Here is a 25,825-nt window from a genome sequence, read left to right on the forward strand (position 1 = left end):
GATTTCTAACAAGCTTTTTTCAAATTACAAGTTTGCCAGTAAACAAAGAGAGGCTGCTAATTGACAGCTTCTATTTGTTTCCCTGTTTATGTGTATCCATACTATTTGAAAGTTTGGTAGAAATCAAAAATTAGAAACGAAAGTCGTCTTCATTGTGATGATATTTACGACGACGACTGAATTACGATTTACGATTACGAATTAATTTTGAATATTTTCTCTAAAACTGTAATTTAAAAATAAATAAATATGATAAAATAAATATAGAATAAAAGTTTCTTTTTAAAGCTAGATAATTCAATATTGTTATTCCAAAGACATGAATTAGATTTTTTCTTTCTTTCCTAAACCTTGTTTGTTTAAATCGTAAGTTACTTATTGTTTAAAGCGCCAATTCATTTATGTGAGTATAATTTGTACGAGAAATCAAAGTTTCAACTCTAAAATTTTTCTTTATCAAGATAAATAAAAACAGATATTTGTGAACAAGTATTCTAAGAATAAAAACAGATATATGTGAACAAGTATTCTAAGAATAAAAACAGATATATGTGAACAAGTATTTTAAGAATAAAAACAGATATATGTGAACAAGTATTCTAATAATAAAAAAGTAAGTATTATTTTTCTTTAATTAAAATAATTGCATTAAAAGCAATATCCCATCAAAGCATGAATTTCAAGAGATAGATTTATTAAATATAAAATATCCATTAATCACAGGAAAACAGGGGAATGATGACACGGAAGAGTGACCTCGTCAAAACTCAATTGACAGGTCTCCCTCGATTAAATGATATCTGATAAAAAAATACAATACAAAACAAATATACGAGCAGGGAAATATCCGACGGGAATAAGTGTCTATCTTTTTAACCGACGTGAGCGTGTATCCGCCGGGGCCTTGGGGTTCCTCCTCCACCACGGCGGCGGGTGGAACTACAACAGCCGGAGTCTCTTCGCCATTTTTCTCCAGCGGTTTTTCTTGCATGATTGCTGGAACCTTGGAGGTGATTTCGGTGGGAAGTTTTGTTTTAACTTCCTTTAATTTAGTTTCTAGGTTCCCGCCGAAACTATGTAGTTGCCCGCCGAGAGTTCCCGCCTTCTCTGGATGCTTTAAATCCAGGGTAGTGGAGACAATACGGAGAGAATCGAGAATTGCATTCTCCCGTTTCTTCTTGTTGTTCTCCGGGTCCTGAACCCACCGGGCGAGGTAGTTCACCACCATAAATTCGAGAAAGGACGCGTAGATGAAGAACATGCAGATTCCGTCCCACATGTTCATCGCAGTGAGGTTGGAAACGACCGGGAGCTTGGACCTGAACTTGTTAGAGGTTGTGAAGAAGTTAAGCATGGTGGTGACCCCCAGCATGACCCTGGAGGGCTCGGCATTCCACTCTATCCAGAAAGTTACGAAGGAAGATGTAACGAGGATCAACCCAGGAACAAATACTGAAAGTTAACAGAGTTAAAAACCCACTTTTAAAACAGAAGTTATTGCAAAAACTATTTCTGAGAAATGTATTAAGTTAAACACTTTAAATTTGGCTTAGAATGAAAGACCACATGCTTTTAATATGGTTATTTTGATTATTTTTAAAATAGTCCTTTAAAATGAATTGTACCATGACAAAAAGATGTTGATAAGTAAATCTAGTATCGAATTCTTGAATTTCTCATTTGCAGGAAAAGGGCAAAAGATACCGGATCAGTAAAACTTGTTCCGAGGATTCAAGAAAAAGAAACATTTTTAAAGAATGTTTCTCAGCTATTTTATGTCCAACTTGAATTAGGAATACTCAAATCAAGAATTGCAAAACAGGATCGAGACCTCTGGGTTAGATGATACAAAAAAATTAAAAGGTAATATTATGCTTTGGAAAAAAATCAGAGAATCAATTTCAATGATGTATAAAATAAGAAAATCATTAATGTTTGAAGGATTATAAGAAGATCAAGAAGATTAGAGTCAAGATACGGAGTCTGAAGGATCATAAGAAGATTAGAGTTGAGATATAGAGTTTAAAGGATCATAAGAAGATCAAGAAGATTAGAGTCGAGATATAGAGTTTAAAGGATGGCGGGAACAAATTAAGACGAGAGGGAATGGATTTGACAGAATTTTATTTAAAGAATTTTTGTAATTATAAAGTCAAGTCAAGATTTTAAGAAAACGAGATTTAAATAAAAGAATTAACTCAAGATTTAAAATATAGAATTAAGTCAAGTTTCAAGCATGGTTTGATTTAAATAAGAAAGAGAAAAGTCAAGATTTGAAAAATAAAACTAAAGATCTGAAGAATAGAAGAAAGTCAAGAGTTCAGGATAAGAGACCAGGTTTGAAGATTAAGTGTAAAAGCCAATATTTTAAAAATATACAAAAAGGGAGGAATTTGTTCATGCAACTGTAAGTTCAATACTGAAAGAATATGATTTAAAATTTAAAGAAATGAAGCCTTTGTCACAAACTCTGATATTCTAATCCCATATATTTGCAGCCTAATATGGCAGACCTTAGATATTTCAAACTATGAATTCTATTCGATCAAATATTATAAGTTTAAAATATCTGGTTAAAAAGATATTAGAAAATTTGAGTTTGTGGCAAAAACTCCATTCCTTTGGCTGTAGAATGACTTAAAGAGTAAGTTTTGTATTTCACCATATATTGTAATTCTGTCTGGTTTCTGGGAACAGGATACAGTCTTGATTTTTATACTCAAAAATAGCATCATTTGTCTTCAATTTAGGCTACCTCAAATATTTTATTTACATAAGGACGTTTAAATTTTAAAATTTTAGTCAAATTATATCTTGCTTAAAATAAAATAATACATTTTTGTTTAAAAAGAAAGTGTAGAATGTACTGCTCGACCGGAAAGCCTGACTAACGAAACATTCTTGAAAATTCTTGGAAAAATTCAGAATTCAAGTTGGGCAATGTTCCTTCGCTTTCAGATTGTTAACTAGAAGGTCAAGAGGATTACTCTCAAGGAAAAGTATTTTTCAAACCATATGTTCAGTTTGGGTTCTGGGTGTATTAGTAAACACGAGACCTGAGTGACGATTTAAAAATCGTCTCAGACCAAGACGGTGTTTTCCGTTAACACGAACATTTGAAATAGTTAATATCAAAGAAATTAAGATATTTACTCTGCCATTTCCGGTATATTTAAAAGTAACAGAAACATTAAGAGATTTCTTTATATTCTAAATAAAAGGCGGGTCCGTCCTAATATACGATTTTTTGATCAATTTTCTACATGACTACTTATTTTTAGGAAAATTAATATTATTTTTCTTGTATTATTTTAGGGTTAGGTAAGATTAATACAATTTCTGGGTCCAAAAATCCTTATAGGCTGCAGTGATAACCAGAAAACTTTGGAATATGAAGTCGACTTTTAGATATTCCAATGATCCAGAGGCACAGCAGTTGTGTAGTGTAAACAGTCTCATTTCACTTAATAAGTGATAAAATGACTGCAAAGATTTGTAACAACATCAAATGCACTTTAACATTGCTTTAATATCGTCTTCTTATTCTACAGTTGCATCTGGTAATCACTGTTTCACCATCAATAAACATTTGAAACCCCTCAGTTCATCTATTAGACTATTAATCATCGAAAATTAAAGAGCAATTTTAAGTCGTCTTCTAATTCCCATATATATTGTGACTCCTGCAGTGTACCTGTAGTGTAATAAAACCATTTATCTCTGGTGAAGTGAAGTTGAACCTGAAACAGAAATATAAAATCAAAGGGATACGTTGCTGGAACAGAAATATAGGATTAAAGGGATACGTTGCTGGAACAGAAATATAGGATTAAAGGGATACGTTGCTGGAACAGAAATATAGGATTAAAGGGATAAGTTGCTGGAACAGAAATATAGGATTAAAGGGATACGTTGCTGAAACAGAAATATCGGATTAAAGGGATACGTTGCTGGAACAGAAATATAGGATTAAAGGGATACGTTGCTGAAACAGAAATATCGGATTAAAGGGATATGTTGATGAAACAGAAATATAGAATTAAAGGGATACGTTGCTGGAACACAAATATAGGATTAAAGAGATACGTTGCTGGAACAGAAGAATAGGATTAAAGGGATAAGTTGCTGAAACAGAAATATTAAATTAAAGGGATACGTTGCTGGAACAGAAATATAGGATTAAAGGGACACATTGCTGGAACAGAAATATAGGATTAAAGGGATACGTTGCTGGAACAGAAATATAGGATTAAAGGGATAAGTTGCTGGAACAGAAATTGTTTAAAGGGGATTATAGCAAACAAAGAGATATATACATAGACTCTATCAATTTAAATCTAATAGTAAAAATGTATTGTGATTGCATATATTTTTTTTGATAAATAATTCGGTGAATTTCGATTAAAACAGCAAACAGCTGATTTAGATATTTGATTGTATACATTTTTCAAAAGCTAACATTTAAAGAAATACGAGAATCATAATCTGTTATTTAAATTCAGAAAACTAGGATGTCTCATTCGTACATATGATCCGAAAAAGGTATAAAAGGTTCTTTTGTGAATCACACATGCAACTCTAAAACTGAAAATTACGTGTTCAGTCCCTTTCAGCTTCTAACTGAACCTATATGTTTCGGATCGGAGCTGAAGCTTAGATTTTGTAAATATTTTCTGTTAGAGAGGATGTAATTGTAAATATCCAGCTCAGGAATTTATACAAAAAAATGAGGTAAACACCGAATATCACAAGGACAAGTTTCAACCTCATGACATGATTTAACGAAGCTTCTCCAGTTTTCCTATTCTTTTCTTCTCATTGCTGGATAATGTGTTTTAGTTATTTTAAGTTAATGAAATCTGGAAATAATTGCCGGAAACATTTCAACAAAGGATCAGAACACTTTTTTTTCATATTGAACGAAAAAATTGAACATTTTTATAATGGGGTTATTTCAAACCCCGATTTGTAGGGTAGGATCTAATATTAAGAAAGAAAAAATATTAAAAATGGTCATTGTAAATTATGAAATAATTTACACCTATATTTTTTTTCATTATCAAATGATTTCTAAGTAAGATTTAATGTAAAGCCCGGATAAGAACGTACCTTGAGACAACTAAAATCTCCTCTCCACTCCTCCCCTTCGCAAACCAAGGTCTCGTTATGAATGAGGTAAGCGTTGTGCTGTTTGAGAAGGGGTGAGAGAACAATACTCCCAGCTGAAGAATCATCTCCTCTCATTAATCCTGACCAGTGAAACTCCATCTGACTCCGGGTTGACGAGACGCTCTCGATAGAGAAAGTACACATAGGACTGTCAAACGGAAATATGTGAAGATCTCCGACACAGTTTAGAACTAGATGACGTCTCATTGTGTAAAATATTGTTCCATTCTTGTAAACACGGAGAGAAACCTCGGTTGGGTTGATACTCTTGTAGGATCCGTGTTTGATGATGTAGAGGTCAGGTTTCCAGATCTTTGTATGATGGGCTAGAGCGTTCAGATAGGGTCGGTTCCGAGCATCTGAGTAGGTTAATCTGAGGTTGCAATCCTTGATCCTGTAATTCCTTTTTGAAATTGTTTTACATTTTAGGAATACAATTTTTTTGCAGTTTTAGGCATAAAGGAGTTTGTTGTGGTAGTTTAGAAGAATTAAGATTTATAAAGATTTTTCCATTATTACATTGAATTTATCAGAATAGATAGAGAGATGTAAGTTGAATGGGGAAGATATATAGATAATAAATCAAGAATGTACATCATCCGTCTATAGGAAACATAAATAATTGATCAGGGAAACAAAACTTTTTGATCATTGTTATATGAAACATGGATCAAGAACACATTAATCATGGATCAAGACTATAAAATAACGGATCAAGGATGCCCTTGCCTCGGATCCGTCCACCTCTGATGCATGAGAAATTCTACTTCATAGTGAAGACTGGACTCGTCCGGGGACGACAGGGAGAGAAGGACGACACTAACATTTACATGAAGAGGCTTAATATCAGGTTTAATCCTACGATCGTATCTTTGAGAATGAACGAGACGATCCAGAATCTGTTTATCATTGAGGGATTCACTAAAGGTTGAAGTGCTCTGGGAGAGAGAGGAAGAGCAGGAGAGGAGAAGAAAAAGGATAGAAACTAAACTAATCCTCATTCCGAGCACTGAAAATATTAATCTTTTATTTGTGATTCAATTTTTTAAAGTACGAATGAAAGGCCGTGAAATAAAGTTAAGCTTACCAATGTATCCCATGCCAAATTGTTCCCGTGCCGGAGCATATTCTTGAGGAGAAGAATCACTATAAAACTCATAATACTCTCATGATCACCGGTAACCCAGGTTTATCATACTATCAGGGACCATAGTAAGGATAGGTGTAGAGAAGAGAACTGAAGGTTTGAGGAGTTCTATATCTCTGACCGGAGTAAGCTGGAACCTTGCCAAAAGTCCGGTCTCGTCCCATTCAAATTAAACCTATGAATAATAAATTCAGCTTGTAAATAAAACTGTTAAATGACAGGGCACTGCATACGGTACAGTTGAGTGCACATGAACCCTGTACATAAACCATCCCAGGGAGCATATTTTCACACCCTGGGAACTGTTGGAAAGGTTTGAGTTTTTTTTAAAGCTTTAAATGGGAGAAGGTTAGGGAGAGAGGGACGGATGGGGGCTTTCCCTGTTACTCCGGGTAGGTGTTCTAACAGAGATAGTTTGCAGCAGATACTTCACCAGTTACTTTCTAATCCTTGACAGGGATTTCCGGTGTTTAAGTTCTAATTCTTAATCCTAGATATCTACAGTTTCTCAATCCTTATCAGTCCCACACTTCTAGTCTTAATAATCCTTGCCTGTCTTTATCCTTATAATCCTTAAATCCCATTTCAATATCTGCTGTGCTATCTTTAATTCCTTCATCGATCTTTGACATTTTACTTCTTACTTCCGAAACTTATTATTCTTACTTCCAAAACTTATTGTTCTTACTTCCGAAACTTAATTTCTTACTTCCGAAACTTAATTTTTTTACTTTCAAACTTAATTTCTTACTTTTACTTCTGAATCTTAATTTTTACTTCCGAAACTAAATTTCTTACTTCCGAAACTTATTGTTCTTACTTCCGAAACTTAATTTCTTACTTCCGAAACTTAATTTTTTTACTTTCAAACTTAATTTCTTACTTTTACTTCTGAATCTTAATTTTTACTTCCGAAACTAAATTTCTTACTTCCGAAACTGAATTTCTTGATTCCGAAACGTAATTTTTTACCTATATTTAGTCCATCACAAAGATCTAATTTTGAATATTTTTAGATTTATGAAGATTTTACAATGACTGATATAGTACAGAGTGAGTGGGTTGTGGATCCCAAAAATTCAAATGTTATGATTCGTAGAGTCAGTCTCAGGCAAACTGGAGAACCTGCATACTGAATATTGTTTTAATTAATCCAAAATAGTTTTTTGTTTCTTATTTATTATTATTTAATTCCCATTTTACGAAAGATGATTTTTATTTCGTTGATCCGATCTGGATCAGAAAATATTTATTTTTAAAACCAAAGTGTTTTTGTTTTTGTTTGAGAAAACTGAATATTCACCTAAAATTAAAAATTTTAAAAATCTTTATATCTTTGCAATCTGATGTCTTAAGAATACTAAGTTTTCTGTGTGCTTTGCACCCCTTTTTCTATTAATAATTTAAGCTTCTAACTGTTGCTCTTCCAGTTGCCATTTTTCTTTGTAAATCGTATTTTGCCGATTTTTCTGAGTAAATTGCGCATTTTCAAAGACAAAAATGTCACCTTTTTTCCCCGGGCAAAGTTTTCATCTTTAACCATCCATATAAACCTTCCCTGAACTTTGCATGAGGTTATGTGAATTAGGGTCTGATCGGATAAGACATTTAATGAAGTTTATTTGAATACAAACAAACAAAGTATATATTTACATGATGGTTATAACCAATATGATGTGTCCTCCCGAGTCAAGCGACCCTTTATTCAGTCTCACATTTTCAGTATTTCTTTTCATTCCCTTCAAAAATTCAATTTCTTAGCTTTAGAAATTTCTTCCAAAGAGCATTGTTCTTTTATTTAAAAGTGGAACAATGTTTGTAATATTTAAAAATATACTTTGAGTCCTGTGATGACCTGATTTGGCTTGAATATATGACTCCTGCCTGACTGCTTGCAATATTGTTGTTCATTTAAAGCATTATTCACAAATTGAAACAGGTCGCCCTAAATTACACTAATCTGTATTTTTATTTTCATTTTTTCCACTCCCAGTTTTATGATAAAGATTCGTCATTACAGGAATCTTTTTTGTAAACAGAAACTATAATGACGTCATAATTATAATTGCTGAGCAAAACATTTTGCAAATCCAAAAATCTGCAGAATTTGTCAAATTATGCAAAATGCGAAAAACATTGATTTTGAAAATAACCTTTAAAATGAAAGCTCGTTTGTATAACAAAAATAAAATCTATTCTTGGTAATTTAATATACAGGGTGTTCCACGAAACATAACAGAAGCAAGACGACTTTAAGGCCGTCCATTTATTAAAGAAGGCCAATATTGTCGAAATCTGAACAAAATTCTTCTTTTCTCCGGTTATTTTTTAAGCACAAAAAGGCATACCAAATGGGTTATTTTGTGATTATCAAGAGTTTTAGTTCTTAAAATTATTTTACGAATTAATGTCGCAAATTATTTCAAAGATCAGAGACGACCTTTAAGTCGTCTTGCTACTGTCATATTTAGTGGCAAACCCTATAAATGTATACATGTACTACTAACTTTGAATTTCTTGGTAAAGAAAATATCGCGTATCCATATTTTTTATTTCTATTCTTTTTGTAATCGGGCGACAACAAAAACTATTTGTTTATATCTATTTGGTTTAATTTTTGTCCCGTTTGATGCTGTATCTCCAGTAAGGAACGAGAGTACTGGGACAGGGTTAATCATGAGGGAGAATCAGTTTTCTCTGTAGCTAGGTAAGAAAAAACTTAAGTAAACAAGGATCCTGGAGAAATCCAGATTAACTCTGTGACTGGAGATATAATCCAGGCTCCGGAGATTTCCAGGTATATGTGGTCCCGTGAGAAATACAGGTAAACGTGGTACCTGGAGAAATCCAGTGGAGTAAGATTCCTAAAAATATCTAGATAAAACCAGGTTCTTCAAAAATTCAGGTAAACGGTGTTCCTGGAGAACCCCAATGGAGCAAGATTCTTGGAAATATCAAGATGAACCAGGTTCTAAAAAAATCCAGGTAAACGTGGTTCCTGGAGAACCCCAGTGGAGTAAGGTTCTTGGAAATATCTAGATGAACCAGGTTCTAAAAAAATCCAGGTAAACATGGTTCCTGGAAAAATGGAGGTAAAAGTTGTTTATAGAGAAATCCAGTTGAGTATGGCTCCTGGAAAAGTCTAGATGTATCCTACAGATGTACCAGGTTCTGGAGAAATCTTACTAATCATGGTTCCTGGAGAAATCAAGGTAAACAAGGTTCTAGAATTTAATCCAAGTAAACATTGTTCTTGAAATGTATAGGTAAACTACATTCTGGGGAAATAGATGTAAAAAAGGTGGACTCTAGAGAAATTAAGATAACATAGATTCTAGAGAAAAAAAACATAAATAAGCTCCAAGAGAAATAAAACATAAATAAGACTCTAGAGAAATTTAGATAACATAGATTCTAGAGAAGAAAAAAAACATAAATAAGATTCTAGAGAAAGAAAATAGAGAAAATAAGATAAACAAGGTTCTAGAGAATATAATTAGATAATAATAAATTAATTAATTAATAATTAATTAATCAATATAAATAATAAGATAATTAGGGCTTTTATAGCGATTCAGAAAAATATTTAATGTAGATACTTTCTCAAGTATTTATGTATATTTTGCAAATGATCATTTAAAGATTCGTTTGAAATCTGCCAACTTTGATAAACCTTTGCCTGATCAAAAGATATTAATCTAGGCATTAAGACCCTGAAATTCAGAGAATAAAAAAACAATAAAAAACTACTTTTCAGGATGTTTGAAAACCAGGAGAAGGTGAACCCGTCCCAACCTGTCCATAAACCTGGGAAACTGAACCGACAGTCCTTTGTAGAAATATTCTCTAATGCAGGGTAGGAAATTCTTTTTACAAAATTGTGTTTATTAATTATTCTAATCCTTTACTAAATTATTTTTATTTCTTATTATTGCAGTGAGATAGCTAAACCTGAGATAAAGACAGGGCGGATTGATGTTCAAGAGTCTGTGTGGGAGTTAGGACTGGAGCAGGAGAGAGAAACTAAACCCAATATCAGAGTTGGAAAACTAAATACACAAAACCTTTTCCAGAACCAGGAGGAGAGAGAGGAAATGATTAAACCAAAGGAAAGGATACAAATTTTAACATTTTTTTTCCGGGAAGAGAAATCGTATGATAAATTCTATGAGTTTTCAAGACAAGAAATTTGTAACCAAACCAAGACAACAATGAATTTAGGCAATTGCACAAATGTGCTAATCGAAATATTTAAGATATTCATTTGTTTTTAAAATATGTTCGTCGAATTTGAGTAAGGGGTTGACTTTGTATCCTTCCATCAGGCGAATATAGGAAAGTTGGATCCACACCAGATCTTTAATTCGAAACAGGAGAACAAGGAGAACGTAAAGGAGGTTCCAAGAATAGGACGGATAAATCCAGAAACCGTTTTCCAACATAGTTTCTCCGAACCGTTGAGGTCTCCAGAAAATGCTCCAAAGATCGGAAAAATCGATTTGGGAAGTGTTTTTGAAAATGGGACTGAGGAGAACAAGGTTCAAGAACGTAAAGTCGGCAAACTCAGGGTACAGGTAACACATTTAAGCTAGAAGAAAAAAGTAGAAAAAGCGAAACGATCTATTAATTTAACCTAGAAATTCTGGGTTAAGGCAAGAAGAAGAAAAACTTGAATAAAAAGCATGTTTATGTTTACAACTTAACCCTTGAACATTCTAAACTTTGATTTATGACACCGGGGAAAAGTATCCCTCGGATCCAGGTTCCATTAAATCATTAGGATCAGATAATTCAGGCGGAAACTAGCTGATTTACAAGCAATTTGTTATTTTTCAGTTTTTGAACATCTCCTTACAGCTTCCTTACATCTAGAATGTGTTTTTTTAGTCATCAACCGTTACTTACTGCAAACAGATTTCTGAGGATCAGTGCATACTCCCCATTGTTTTCCCTACTTTCTCCTTTCCCCTCTCACTTTCTTTCCCCTAGGTCCCTTTTTCCTTTTCCACATGCGTTCCATCTTTCATTTTTGAATTTCCTTCCCTTTCGCTCCTTTCATTCTCATTCTCCTTTCCTCTTCTCTTTTCTACTTTTCTTTTGTTTACTTTAATTTTCTTTTCCATTTCTTCTATTTTCTACTTTATCTCGTTTAGATTTCTTTCTCACACTTATATTTTCCTTTCTCCTTTCTCCGATCTGTTTGTTTAAAGAGTTTGTTGATACCAAGCGTCCTTAAATCCTAGTTTCAGCTGCTCACACTCAGATAAACAGAAATATTTGGATCTAAAACGCCCAGAAACAAATCAAATTTTGCTTCTAGAATTTTGTTTGAAAAAACGTATAAAAAACCTACTTTGGCCAAATAGAAGCAAGCTAAAGGTCCGGACAAAATATTTTCAAAAGACCAAAACCTTCTCGATAAAAAGAAAATGTCTGTCTAATACCTACATGTACAAGCTGAAGGGCCCGGCGTTGCAAGAGGAAAAAATAAATTGGAAAAAAGAAAAAAAACAGTTTTTGATTTGTTTAGTCTATAATATCCCCGACCACCCATGAGTGTCCACAGTAAATTTCAGCTCCTTTGGTCAAGCCGTTTGGCCGGCTATAAGCAACATATATATATGAATGTTATATAGATTTGAATTGTATTGTGTAATGAGTATGATCTAATGTGTATTGTGTAATGAGTATGATCTAATGTGTATTGTGTAATGAGTATGATCTAATGTGTATTGTGTAATGAGTATGATCTGTGTATTGTGTAATGAGTATGATATAATATTTATTGTGTAATCAGTATGATCTAATGTGTATTGTGTAATGAGTATGATATAAGATTTATTGTGTAATGAGTATGTTCTAATGTGTATTGTGTAATCAGTATGATATAATATTTATTGTGTAATCAGTATGATCTAATGTGTATTGTGTAATGAGTATGATATAAGATTTATTGTGTAATCAGTATGATCTAATGTGTATTGTGTAATCAGTATGATCCAATGAATATCGTATAATCAGTATGATCTAATGTGTATTGAGTAATCAGTATGATCCAATGAATATTGTATAATCAGTATGATCTAATGCGTATCGTGTAATCAGTATGATCTAATGCGTACCGTGTAATCAGTATTGAAGTATATATTTTGAGTCTTTGGAATTTTTGGAGTTTTTGAAAAGTTTATCAAGTCCTTTTTTTAAAATCAAATGAAACCGATTTTCTTTTCAGGAGTCCAGTTTATTTGAGAACCCTGAGCCTAAGCCTAGAGTTGAGGTTGGAAAACTTAATCCTGAATCTATTTTTAAACCTTCTCCTCCGTCGGAAGAAAAATTTGAGATTAAAATTGGAAAGATTGATACGTCAAACCTATTTCGAGCTGTTGATCCAGTAGAACCCATAGTTCAACCCTTGATTTCTGTCGGAAAACTGAACCCTGCAAGAAATCCTTTCAGGGAACCCTCCCCGGAGGATAAACCTAGAGTTAAAGTTGGAAAAATTAAACCAAAACAATTTCTTCCTGATTCTCCGATAGATGACAAACCTGAGCTAGTTGTGGGAAAGCTAAACCCGGAGAATATATTCCCGCTCTCTCCATCCCATTCGGAGGAAGTAAAGTTCTACAAACCCACGGTTCAACCCAAGAAAATGAAGGTTGAGCAAGTTTTTCCGCTCCTCATGCAAGAGGAACCAAGAATCCAGGTAAACATTTCCGTTTTTATAATAACCAGATTTCGCTTACACTTATAAATTCAGGAAATCCACATAGATAAATCCAGATAGGATTTTTAAGACATGTCGGGGAAAATTTCGACTTCTTTGATTAAGTCGAGAAAGACTGAGAAGTTAAACACTCGCTTCGAACTCTTATTTTCGAAACACTTTATCTTTACAACCTGATATTTCAAGCTTTGACTATTTGATCTATTGAAGCTATACGAAATCAAATTGCAAAGATATAAAGATTAGAAAATTGGCGTTTTGGAAGTGTAATCTGTTCCATTCATCGGAATTTCAAATTTTGACATTTTTTGGAGAAAGTTCATTTCAACCATAAGTAAGTTTAGGTCGTAAGCATGTCTATCTTTAAGTCTTATTAGTGTAACAATCTTCAATCTACAATTATCTTGCATCCTAAATATCTCTATTGTGTAGAAGGAGGAGGTTAGGGTCGGTAAAATTTCTCTGGCAGCATTTAAACCTACGGAGGAAGATACTGAGTTGTCTCCCAGTCCTAGTCCTAAAGTTGGAAAACTAGATCCTTCTAAACTGTTTAACCAGGTTCAGGTAAAGGAATTGAGTATTTGCCACAAACTCTGTTTTTTAATCCCTATATCTTTGCAACCCAATGTCGCAGACCTTTGATATTTCAAGCTATAAATTCTGTTTTTCACCATCATGTTGCAAAGATATAGGGATTAGAAAATTTGAATCGGTGGTATAAATTTGAACCGGGATTAGGTAGTTTGAAATTTAGTTTAGTTTAGCAAGGTATACTTAAATTTGGTCACAGGTTTACTTAATTACTCTATGTTTTGTTCTAATCAACATAATTTTGATAGTTGTACACTGAACAGGGTTATATGTCAGAATAGAATGAAAATGAGAAAAGATAGTTTTCTAATAACCTATCTGCACATATAAGACAATTAAAGAAAAAGGCAAATTAGGCTTGGATAAAATTAAATGTGATGAAACACGAGGACAAGATGGAATGAAAATATTCTCTCGATCGAATTTTGCCGATGAGCCTTGACCCTGTTTAAAGATAAATTAAAATCTGATAGATTTCTTGTTATATCTCTGATGTTGCTGAGCTAGAATATTCTGAATAAATACATGTTTCGAAGAAAATAAATATTATCCCCAGGGAAGGATGGGGAGGGAGAGAGTTTGAGTAGGGAAAAGGTATTTGGAGGAAGGGGGGGGGATTAAAAACTTTTGGATACAACTTTTTTGTAATTCTGAGCGTCAATAAACCTTCCATGTGGTCATGTGAGGTCCCACACGAAATTTGGGTCCGATCGGTTCAGCCGTTTTGACGTTTATTAGAAAAAACAAACCTGAATAAATAAAAAAGACAAGAATTGCAAAATAAACATCATGGATGAAGTTGGCTTAATCTAAATAAGAATCTGAGATAAGTAGAATTTGCAAATATCACAAAATTTACTAATACCTTCATCTTTGCAACCCATCAGGTTGAAAAATATAGGGATTAGAAAATTTGAGTTTGTGGCAAAGATTCTACACCTTTCAGCAAGTTGTAAAGATATCAGAATTGAAAATAAAATGTTTGAAAAACGTTGAATAAATTTAGGATGAAAAGGAAGGGTTCTCAAGGGAAACGAAAAGAGAAATTCGGAAACTAGATCTCAGCAAGGTTTTCGAAACCGTTCAGGACTCCGGGATTCAGGTATACTGGGACTCATGGACATATATCATACAATAAAATGTAAATAATTTGTAACTTTGTAAAAAAAAACTTGCGCTTACTTAACTTTTTCTTTCATTGAAACTATTTTCATTGTTTTATCAAAGATGCTGTGCATAATTGCCGTGTCTCTTGAACCATTCTATGAGATCGTAAAATCGTCGTTGTATTCCACATTATGTCGGGGAGCACTGTCTTTATCAAGAAAGTTCTCTTTCAGAAACTATGGATACAACAAAGTTTGAATCCTAAAGTCAAGTTCTAACTTTCTGATCTCTATATCTTTGCAACCGGATGTTGCAAACCGTTGATATTTTTGATATTTTACGCCAACAGATTGCAAAGATATAAAAATAAGAAAACCAAGTCTACAGTTTCTTTTAAAGAATCCCAGGGTTAACGCTCTCATGTAAAATTAGAATAGTATTTTGCTAATTACTCCTTTGACACTTAACTAGGAATAAAGGCGTTTAAGTGACTTGGTGAGGTAAATCCAACCTCCATGCTGTTGCGACACTTTAAAGTCGAGGCTAGCTGTCTAAAAATTTGATGACTAACTTTCATAGTTGTCTTTAGACATCAATGATCTTTCTTGAGCCTTGTTATGCTTTGTTAGGTTCTTAATTCATAATTTCAAAAATTAGTATATTGTTTGCATATCAAAATAGATAAATAATCCTTTTAAACTTTTCTTCTTTTGTTTTAGGAACATCGAGAGGAATCGAGTCCAATCCAGGTTGGAAAATTGCGGAGCAGTATCTTTGAGCAGGTTCAGGTTCAAGAGAATAATGAACCAATTCCTGTTCGTGGAGCAAGGCGGGTTAATAAGGGAAACAGGATCTCCTGTCTCATAGAAAACCTTGGGACGGAGAGAGCGGAGGAGGTTGAAGAGAGGAGGGACGAGGACGACAAGGAGGTTGAGGATCTCAAACTAGGTCGGAACAGGATGTCTCAAATTCAGAGCATGTTCTCCGGTTCTCAATCAGATTCTGTCTCTCCACTCCGAACCCGGAACTTAGGATCAGATCGAGGAGACTCAGAAACTCCTTACTCCGAGTTCTCTGAGCTCCGGGACGAAGGACTTGTCTCTACAAACCTGCATAGATTCACCACAGGAAATATTTTGGGTGGAGGATCTAACACGACAGGAAGAAAACCATCCTTGGTAGAAACTAACTACATTGATAAGAAACATATAGAATCCGTCACCGCCAAGGAATGAAAAATCTGTTTTATTGGCTCTATTGAAATCCTTTATACTATTTTCTTCAAGGCTCCAGGCTGATATAAAAGGGATAATTATTGTTTTTGGGTTCTTTGGAACATAATATTTGTTTGGAAGAAGAGTGAATTTTTGTAGAAACTTTTCACTTGAACACACATTGATAATAGAATTATTGGAATTATTCCAAAACGGTTTGATTCCCTTCTTCCATACCCTCACCCCCTTCACACAACAAAGATTTTAATTAATTAGTTTGACGGAGGAATATCAACAGATTCGTCCGTCGAACGACGAGAGAAACTTCCGGTCGGAAAACTACGAAATCCAGAATCTTTCCTCCAACAGCAACAGGACACTGAGGAGGAAACCCATCAGAAAGTTAGGGTTGGAAAACTAAACTCAGATATTTTCAAGGTTCAGTCGGAATCTGAAGAGCCATCCAAACCCATACTCCGAGTGGGTAAACTAAATACGGAGAATCTATTCCCAAAACCTGAAGAAACCCAACCTAAACCTCAGCCTAAAGTTGGAAAAATCTCGACAAAGGAAAGCATAAGCCTAAAATTATATCAATCTTTAAATTCTACGTTTTAAAAAATCATATAAAATCAACATATATCAATAATATTCCATTTATTAGGACCTGTTCGAACGAGATGGGGGAGGGATGGAGGAGGAGGTGGACGTATCTTGTATCCGGGTTGGTAAACTTACAGAGAGCAGGTTTAGATTGAGCTCTGACATATCGGAGATAGAGAAAGATACAGATACAAATATCGTTCCATCAGGAATGGTTGCTAAGGTGCTGAAATAATAATAATAATAATAATAATAATAATAATAATAATAATAATAATAATAATAATAATAATAATAATAATAACAATAACAATAACAATAATAATAATAACAATAATAAAAATAATTATTATTGTAGAGTGCATCTGCATTTATACAAACTGGTTTTGATGAAAAATCTCCAAGTAAACTGAGCAGAAACAACACAATCACCAGGAAATCAAAGTAAGAAAATACATCTTTTAACAAAACTTAGATAATCAATCAAATACAGAAGTTTAAATAAATGAATTGAGTCTTTGCCACAATCTTTTAATTTTCTAATCCCAATATCTTTGCAACCCAATTGTGTAGATATGAATTTTTCTTAATTCTATTAATCTACACTAGAAATATCAAAGGTTTATACTATAAGGTTGTAAAGATATAGGGATTAGAAAATTTAAATTTGTGACAGAGACTCATTTCTTTCATATCTTCTATCAATCTCCTCCACCCGAGCCAATCACAGAAACCACTACTGCACATACAAAGCTTATTTGTCTTGAATACTTGAGATGTTTTTTTTTCAGTTTTTTTACATTAACAATAGAATCCAGGTCAATGCGAGGCACATATTGTTAGTGTGTAGCAGAGAGCAGCACATCTTAAATTGTAGTTTATTCTAAAAATATATTTCTTGTAAAATGTACATAATATACCAGATAGATAGATACATATTACATACAGTATGAACTAGTTTGTTTTGTTGTATTTTAAGAGTTACAAGTCGTCATTGAAATTTAATCCTACGCGAGTAATTACTTTATTTTGCGTATTCATCTTTTAAACAATGCGCTCCTGTTTATCACAATAAGATTTTCAATAGTTTTAGAACTTAAATAAAAAATATTATATTAATAATCCCGCAGGAGTGGGGACTGCGAGCTACAGAAGAAGTATATGGAGCAAACTGCGGGAAAACTGCAGGTTCGTGCAACCAAAATTCAAATATGTAAAAAAATATACCTAATATACCTATACTAATATATAATTTACACTGGATTCCAAGTAATTTTTTCACTAATTATGCAAATTTATTCCTTATAACTCTATTTTTAGGAAAGGAACTGAGCTTTTGCAAAACAAAACTTTCAAACTTTGAGTGAATGTTAGATCAAATATTCTAAGTTTGGAATATCAAATGTTTACATCATCAGGTTGCAAAGATATTAGGATTAGAAAATTCAAGTTTTTGGCTAAGACTCAGTTCCATTATTGAAGAAAAACTTTAAATTGTGTTTCAAAATTTGAACACTATTATCCGTTAAGATCCATGTCTAAGTCACAACATAACAAATTGAACCTTCGGAAAGTCATATCAAAAGATTTTCATGTTGTTATTAAAGTCTCATCCTTTGTGGTTAACCCTGTCCTGTAAATATAAACAAGCGCTTCCTAAACCTCACTCTTTAGGAGTTCAAAGACAAGACGGCTTCAGAAGCAAGTGAGGATTTAAATAAGATTCAGGAGGGATCCGTCCGAGGGGTGTCCTCCAGGTTACTCTACGAGGATCAGGCAAAGCCTGCGGAGAAGATTGAGGTGTCAGCAAGAGAAAAGAGGGACGAGGAGCTCCAAAATATCAAGGTTGGGGATGCAAGGGAGAAGTTCTTTAGTTCAATGATCTCAAGTAGTGAGACTAAATCCAGTAGTGCTCACAGACTGGGCACATCTCTCCTTCCTACAGGTATCTTTAAACTTAGTAATCCTACTCTCACAAATAGTTCGTTTAGTTCGTTTAGTTCGTTTTTTGGAATTATTTAATATTGCCATACAGAAATAATGTGCTTTCTACCCCTTAGCTAATTTGTACTTATCCGAATTTCTTTACTTAGCCTACCCCTTAGCTTATTTGTACTTATCCGACTTTCTTTACTTAGCCTACCCCATAGCTAATTTGTACTATTTATTCTGAATTAATCGCTTACTCTACTAATCAGTAATTCATATTGGAACTTCAATCGGTTTAGAGTGGTTTTAACCTATAACGCAGTCAAAAAATGTTCAATTCTTAAATCAAAGGGTTCATCCTAACTCATTCTGTATTCCTACTAGCTAATCGATCTATATTCCCAACTAGACTTAATCAACCTGTATTCCCAACTTATAGACTTAATCAATCTGTTTCCCAGCTATGACTTAATCAATATGTATTCCTAACTAGACTAAATCAATCTGTATTCCTAACCAAACCTAACCAATCTAAATTCCCAATTGGTCTAATCAATCTGTATTCCCATCTAGACCTAATCAATCTGTATTCCAACTAGACTTAATCAATCCGTATTACTAATTAGACCATGTGATTTGTATTCTAACCTAGATTTCATAAACCTATGCATATTCGTATCAAGAGCTATATATTACCCAACCAAAAAAAAATATTATTTTTCATTTAGTTCCTGGTGCAGGAATTGGGGTTGGATTCAACAAAGGAAAAGCTCTGTTCCAACGGTGCCAGGAGAAGGTTGAGGAGAAGAAGAAAGAAGAATTGATCCCTGGAGTAGATTTCCAAGAGATCGAGGACGAATTCGAGAGGTTGCATCGAGAAATGATGGGAGAACCGGAAGAATGAAATTTTCTTAATTTGGAAATTTTTGGATTTTTATGACATTTACTCTGATCTTCCACGCTGTTCTTTTATTTTTATTTTTGTAAATAATTTTCAAGTATTTTTAAGTGGAAATGTAAATGTCTGATTCTGGAAAAATTATTTAAACAAAATAAACTTGAATAAATGTCTTAAATCGCTGTTAAAAACAACCCTATGTTTTATTTTGTCTTGGCCCCGGTTATAGGTAACAAACATAAACACATACAAATACGAAGCTCCACCTTATGTTATAAAAGATAGTAATATATATATTTATTACATTCAAATTGTTTTAGACAGAAACAATATATTAACATGATATATAGAATATATTTCAGGGTAAGTAAATATCTTTCTTTAAAATTAACAAGTTAGAAAATGACAACCCTATCTTCTCTCCGGCTCCTGTCATGAAATTCTTTTAAAACATTTATTATAGACATTTTCCCGCCTGCACTGCGTAGCTGATCAAAAACCCTGTATCATCCGCGACCGTCGTATCCGTGAGTGGTGTTTTACCGTCCGCGTGGAACCACAGTTGGAACGGGCCCCCGGAGAAATCTCTGACCCCCTTTCCATTAACTCCGGGTTGGGTTGAGTTCGTATCTACTCCTAGTCCCTGCCCACAATAGAAGCTTCGGTAGGAAGAAGGTACGGATGTATCTGAACTCTAAATTTAATGATTTTTAAGCATGTCCATAAAAACAACTTGTATAACGAATGTGACTGAATTACAATAAGAGTTTTATTTGGAGCTTCTAGAATAAATGATTTTCTTTATTACCGGTATACCTGCGATAATCATTTAAACATATTTTACATGCTTTATGTCATATTTATCATGTCCTTGATTAATATAATAAACCCTTTATGACTATGCGCTCACATGCGGCTAGCGCAATCAGATTTAATTTAAACCATTTTTTTATATAATGACCACAGAGATATTCAAAGATTTTTTTCCAAAAATCTTCCCATTTTTTTGTAGAGTCGTTCTTACTTTGGTAAAATTCATCAGCGTTTTATGTTAAATACTAAAATTTAGATAAAACTCATTTTAATGAATTTCAATGAAAAATAAACTTATTTTTAAAGTTTTAATTGTACCTCAAGTTGACCCATTGGTATCGCAATCCAATCTCCATTGGTTGGGTCAAGGCATGTATCTCCGCAACCAGATGCTGTAGTTCCAGTTCCAGTTCCTGTTCCTGAACCTGTTCCTGAACCTGCTCCGGAGCTACATGCAACCTGAACCTTCTCTTTTCCCACGGACCTCTTCATCTTTAATGTTGAATTATACTCCGGGTTCATGTATTTTATCCCACAATCCTTCGTCTCTTTTTTCACACAGATCGTATAATCCTGGTTCGGAGAATACGCATTCATCCCGTCATAGTTGAAGGATTGGATAGTTCCTGCTGGTTCAGTAAAATACTGGAGACATCCTTTAGGAGCTTGTAACTGTCTCATCGACTCATCCTGAAGTAACAAATATATTTCAATTCCATTAAAACGACTTGACTTAATCATGGAAATAATAATAAAACAACTTGACGAGTTTTGTGATAGTGCATTACTATTTACAAAAAAAATTATAGTTTGCCAATATTTTTGGTCAGAATCTCTAGAAATCTAGAAAGGAACAGTGAACACTGAACACTCGCCACATTCTCTAATTTTCTAATCCCATTAACGTTGCAACCAAACGTGGCAGACCTTTGGAATTTCAAACTATGAATTTTGTAAAATAGTTTGAAATATTAAAGTTTACACCCTCAGGTTTAAAATATATATGAACTAGAAAATTAAAGTTTGTGGCGCGGAGTTTAGATGAAATTTAACAACATAAAAGAGGTTAGCATTATTTTTTATTGTTCAAGATGTGATACACCTTAGAATAGCAGTCTATCTGTGTAACCCGGAGGCTGAAGAGGAAGGTTGAGGCCGCCATGGCGGAGGTGGAGGTAAACTCTAGATCTATTGAGGCTGGATAGGAATCAACATGTACGTACACGTGCTGTCCAGTATTATTCCCACAGAATATGTTCTCAACTCCCTGGAAGACAGAAAGTAAAAAGTATATATCATACAAACGAGCTAAAAATGGATTATGGATATCGATATCAATGCTTGATTTCCCAGTTTCGTTAATCTGCAGATTGATATTATCTTTATTTTGATATCCAGAAATTGTCCAAAGTTAAAAAATCAGAGAACTCTCATTGGTCGGAACCAAGCAGAGGATTAAACAGAAGATAAAAAGTGTCCACAGCATGGGCACAATAGTTTCCAGCTCAGCTAATATAATAAATAGTTCTTCATTGCTTATATATGTATTTAACATATTGTATGTTTAGGGTTACCCACAAAGGATGAGACTTTAATGACTACCTAAAACTCTTTTGATAAGAATATACGATGTTGGATGATTTTCTACCTGTATTGTAAGATACTGTTCCTCGCATACTCCAACCCTGTTCTGAGGACTGTTCACAAATTTGTCAAAATCTATCCGAACCTGCCATAGATAAAGATAGATTGCGCATAAGACAATATTTTTCATCTTGAAAGATATAAATGTACAGAGATGTTTTAAAGATATTCCTATTATATAGATTAACTAGGTCGGTTGTGAACATTGGCTCTTCTTATGTCATTGAGTACTTGTGGTGTACATGAGTTCTGTAGAGAGAAATTTAAATTAGTTTAGTCCTTCTCATCTCCTTCTTCAGTTCTCGTCAATATGATATATTGCTCAGTGAAATATTATTGTTCAAATAGTTCCATAAAATTCACTCCTGAGTGGTTTAATAATTATGAAATCCATTAAAACACCAAACCACCCTGCTTATCATTGAAGTACACTTTGACCCCTAGAAGTATGAGTTCGCGGACTGTACAATTCTTGGTGATTTTGCGTACATAAGCTATCTATGTTTATTTATTTATCTATGGAACCTACACATCATAAAAAGTAAAGAATTGTTTACTACGTCTTAAAGGGACTGTAACCGTAATTTCAAGTGACTCTCCATGCAAATATTACTATGCAGACATTACCACCTTTGCATAGGGGTTACTTGAAATTACGCTTACAATCCCTTTAACCCAATCCCTGCTAAAACCAGGATACGCTAGAGGGGTGGGGGCTCAATTTGACCCCCCCCCCTCTAAATCCCATTTTTGATGTCCAAATATGACAAATGAACATGATACATCATTGGAAAGATCTTTTGCTCTACTTTTAGAATCTGCAAAAATTAAAAAAATTGGCAAAAATTCGTTTTTTTTCAAAATCCACTTATGTAGTAAAAATTTTTGCAAAAAATGTCCAAAAAATGATAAAATATAGATTTTTGAAAAGCCCTTGACCATGCCATTTCAAACATGCAAAAAAGTGTTGCAAAATTTTGAATAACGTTAATATTTCTTTGGAAAACTTGTGCAATCCGTTTTCTTATGTCATAGGCTTTCCAAAAGCTAAAAATTATCAAAATCTGACAACGAAAAGTAGGTTAAAACAAAGAGTTTGTCATAGGAAAAAGTAGCTATTCAGGCAGTGTGCCTGAGAACTCAGGCAATTAGTATAAAAGCCCGGACCTAAAAGGAGGGGTATGGGTATTTAGGAAAAGTCAGAAATTTCAACACTTCAGACTAATACTTTTTAAATTATGTAATAAAAACTACATGGGGGGTCAAATAGCATAAAATGTAAAACTACTGACGGGGAGGAGGATAATTAATATTTGCGAGTATACAAACCTGACAAACGTTGGTATCAGTTACTTGTACTGTTAGTGTTCTTGTATTAGCTTCTGGTGAAGAATTGGCGGGAAATCCTGGATTCCGGAAGTAAGAGACTGGTTCGTCAACGGTAGATCTTAACAATGGCTGCTTAATAGTTAGGATAATTTAAATTAGGATAAAAGGCTTACTGTGTTTAGGCCAGATTGTTAAACTATAGAAGAGAAGAGTGCACTAAAAACATGTGCAGTCCCTTCCTTCAAGGAATATATTATCAATAGTCACGTGTTTAGGCCAGATTGTTAAACTATACAAGAGAAGAGTGCACTAAAAACATGTGCAGTCCCTTCCTTCAAGGAATATATTATCAATAGTCACGTGTTTAGGCCAGATTGTTAAACTATACAAGAGAAGAGTGCACTAAAAACATGTGCAGTCCCTTCCTTCAAGGAATATATTATCAATAGTCACGTGTTTAAGGAGAATATAAGCAAAGCGCCCGAAAAGCTATAATGATTAAAAAGATGGCATCAAAAAATGTTTAAAGGGAGAGACCAGCAAGACATAGAAATTAAGCTGAAAGTGCAGTATTTTAGAGAAAAACTGTAGGATTCATTTAATATCAATGAGACATTTTCACAATTTTTAGATAAGAGCGTAAAGTCTTTTGTAATATTACATATGTTTTTTCAGTCAGCAGAAGAAAGTTTTATTTTACAATTCTTAAATAACATGGACAAAAACATATATCAAATACTATTCTACATACTAGCTGCATGTATACAGGTTGATAAAAATAATAAACTTATATCATTGTAAATAAGTTCTTAAAATCAATTTTAAAATCTCGCAGGTTTCTGAAAATTCTTTCAGCTTGGGTCGCTTGTAGGAGGCTTTTTTATTTCAATTGTGAAGACGACATTTTGAAGAAATCTGCAAAGAAAATTATAGAATCCGCAATTAAAGGTAATAGTGATAATCAAATAACCAATTCTACGGTTCTACTATGGCTTTCATCGATAATTTTTTTTTTAAAAATATGTTCCTAAATAACAAATTAGTTTATAAAACATTTTTTACATGTTTGTCCTGGTTATCAGATAGTTGCAGATCAGTCCTAGCTAAGCAATTTCAAGTTGTAAAAAACGTTTCTACTACTGACCAATACAACTGGTGAAATATCACAAACGACTTTACGCTCTGATTTAAAAATTCTACACCGTAAAAATGTCTCATTTGTATTAAATAAATTCTAAAGTTTTTCTCTATAAGTACGTTGCACTTTCAGCTCGACTACCATGTCTAGCCGGTCTCTCCCTTTATATAAATTATTTGAAGTTTACAGTGCAAAGTCAAAGATTTCTGTATTTAGAGTTTAAATCAACTTCTACTTAGAGGTTTAATTCTTGTGAGATAGAAAACAGAACAAAAAGTTAAACCTTAAATTTTATATTTTTGTATGTTTACAGATTCTTTTATTCTTTCTTTTTTCTTGAATTAAATTCTTATTTTCTTTCCGTTAGAGTAAAATTGGAACCGAATCATTCTGATAATAATTAAAGTGAATTATAACAGCAAATAAATAATAACAAACCTTAATTCAGAATTTGTAAAAACGCAACATCTTCCAAACCCTGAAGCACAAGAACCCTGTTCTTCTCCTCCTCTGAGAAACAGAAAAATAATTATTATTATCATAATTATTATCATATTCATTTTTATCTTTAATTTTATTTTTATTTTTATCTTTATTTGTATACTGGTTATATTATTATTATGTATACCTAGCAGAACACTCCCAGGAGGTATAACAGGTTCCGTTCGGAGAAGAACTGTTTCCGGTTCCGCACCCAGTGTTGGCAAACTTGATGATATTAAAGATATTCAGGAATCGTCCAGAACGCGGTTCGTCGGACGAGTCTCTGCCACCCCGGTCGTTTCTTGTAAACCCAAAATTCTCCCCCAGAGGTTTGGAGGAGAACCGACTGTTTCTGTCTTTTCTAGAGAACCTGGAGAAGGTTTTCTCTCGGAATCCTCCAAATAATCCATCAATGTTCCGAGTAAGGACTCCTCCGTCCCTAGCCTCAACACCAAGCACGAGAAGGATACAACACCAAGCTCTCATGTCGGAGAAATACTGATTAAATCTCATCTACAATTTTATTTATTCTCCCTCATATCCGTCCTGCACCAACTTGAAATAGGGACCCTCAGAGCTTTCATTAAACCCTTTCTGAGACATTTTTTTCAGGGACGAACTCTTTCTTTTCTGCATACTTTACAAAAAAGCTACTGTTTTTTTCTTTAAATAACCATTTATATTTTATATTTTTTTTATTTGAAACTTATCAGTAAAGATTTTGTCCGTGGGTCCCTAGAAACTTACGTTTACATACAATTAGAACAACCACCCTCCCGCCCTCTCTCTTCATGGTCAGCAGTAAAAATATTTACATGATCAACACTTACAGCAAACCCCTACAGGGTGTCCTAAATTACACGAGGCATTTTCTACAAACTACTGATGTTTACATTCAATGAGGTTCCGAACATAGCCGATTTGTGTTCTGCAAATGATGCCATATTTTAGAAATTTCTACAAAAATAGTTTTTTCTTGGACACCCTGCTTATAGAATAAGGACACACTTGGGATTTAAACAAACATGCCATTAGA

The 25,825-nt window shown here is 33.6% G+C and overlaps 3 protein-coding genes across 4 annotated transcripts; 1 reads left to right on the top strand and 2 right to left on the bottom strand.

Annotated features, from left to right (window-relative positions):
- Positions 1-677: 677 nt before the first annotated feature.
- LOC111708782 (glycine receptor subunit alpha-4) lies at positions 678-7,955 on the bottom strand. Its single transcript, XM_023482259.1, has 7 exons — positions 7,620-7,955; positions 7,289-7,441; positions 6,257-6,491; positions 5,899-6,178; positions 5,110-5,542; positions 3,695-3,740; positions 678-1,452 (listed from the first exon to the last, which is right to left on the bottom strand). Exons 3-7 carry the CDS (start codon positions 6,267-6,269, stop codon positions 761-763), a joined length of 1,464 nt encoding a protein of 487 aa, XP_023338027.1. The 5' UTR covers positions 6,270-6,491; positions 7,289-7,441; positions 7,620-7,955; the 3' UTR covers positions 678-760.
- On the top strand, positions 7,294-19,576 carry LOC111708767 (uncharacterized). Of its 2 annotated transcripts, XM_023482239.1 has the most exons (15): positions 7,294-7,427; positions 8,961-9,023; positions 10,074-10,172; positions 10,254-10,425; positions 10,642-10,890; positions 12,549-13,019; positions 13,473-13,604; positions 14,638-14,733; positions 15,458-15,967; positions 16,229-16,522; positions 16,617-16,778; positions 16,914-16,999; positions 17,686-17,743; positions 18,230-18,500; positions 19,213-19,576. In XM_023482239.1, exons 1-15 carry the CDS (start codon positions 7,351-7,353, stop codon positions 19,386-19,388), a joined length of 2,916 nt encoding a protein of 971 aa, XP_023338007.1. In that variant the 5' UTR covers positions 7,294-7,350; the 3' UTR covers positions 19,389-19,576. The 2 variants fall into 2 exon arrangements, with proteins under 2 accessions (XP_023338007.1, XP_023338016.1); XM_023482248.1 differs by lacking the exon at positions 13,473-13,604.
- Positions 19,577-19,657: 81 nt separating this feature from the next.
- Positions 19,658-25,555, bottom strand: LOC111708786 (uncharacterized). Its single transcript, XM_023482275.1, has 7 exons — positions 24,935-25,555; positions 24,745-24,816; positions 23,169-23,286; positions 21,844-21,924; positions 21,298-21,462; positions 20,514-20,885; positions 19,658-20,076 (listed from the first exon to the last, which is right to left on the bottom strand). The coding sequence occupies exons 1-7, from the start codon at positions 25,300-25,302 to the stop codon at positions 19,840-19,842; spliced, it is 1,413 nt and encodes a 470-aa protein (XP_023338043.1). The 5' UTR covers positions 25,303-25,555; the 3' UTR covers positions 19,658-19,839.
- Between the last annotated feature and the right edge of the window lie 270 nt (positions 25,556-25,825).

The sequence above is a fragment of the Eurytemora carolleeae genome, unplaced genomic scaffold (genome assembly GCF_000591075.1).
Source record: "Eurytemora carolleeae unplaced genomic scaffold, Eaff_2.0 scaffold148, whole genome shotgun sequence".
NCBI lineage: Eukaryota > Metazoa > Arthropoda > Copepoda > Calanoida > Temoridae > Eurytemora > Eurytemora carolleeae.

Bases quoted from the DNA above. Each gene is read 5' to 3' on its own strand.
- LOC111708786 (XM_023482275.1), bottom strand. From the start codon at position 25,302: ATGAGATTTAATCAGTATTTCTCCGACATGAGAGCTTGGTGTTGTATC. The intron at 23,287-24,744 runs GTTTGTTATTAT...GCCATTGTTAAG, and splicing joins TTTACAAATTCTGAATTAAG to ATCTACCGTTGACGAACCAG. The intron at 20,077-20,513 runs GTACAATTAAAA...CATTAAATTTAG, and splicing joins TACCAATGGGTCAACTTGAG to AGTTCAGATACATCCGTACC.
- LOC111708767 (XM_023482239.1), top strand. From the start codon at position 7,351: ATGACTGATATAGTACAGAGTGAGTGGGTTGTGGATCCCAAAAATTCA. The intron at 14,734-15,457 runs GTATACTGGGAC...CTTTTGTTTTAG, and splicing joins TTCAGGACTCCGGGATTCAG to GAACATCGAGAGGAATCGAG. The intron at 15,968-16,228 runs GAATGAAAAATC...TTAATTAATTAG, and splicing joins TAGAATCCGTCACCGCCAAG to TTTGACGGAGGAATATCAAC.
- LOC111708782 (XM_023482259.1), bottom strand. The intron at 5,543-5,898 runs GCAAGGGCATCC...TTGCAACCTCAG, and splicing joins CAGAGGTGGACGGATCCGAG to ATTAACCTACTCAGATGCTC. The intron at 3,741-5,109 runs GTACGTTCTTAT...TTTCTGTTTCAG, and splicing joins GAGATTTTAGTTGTCTCAAG to GTTCAACTTCACTTCACCAG.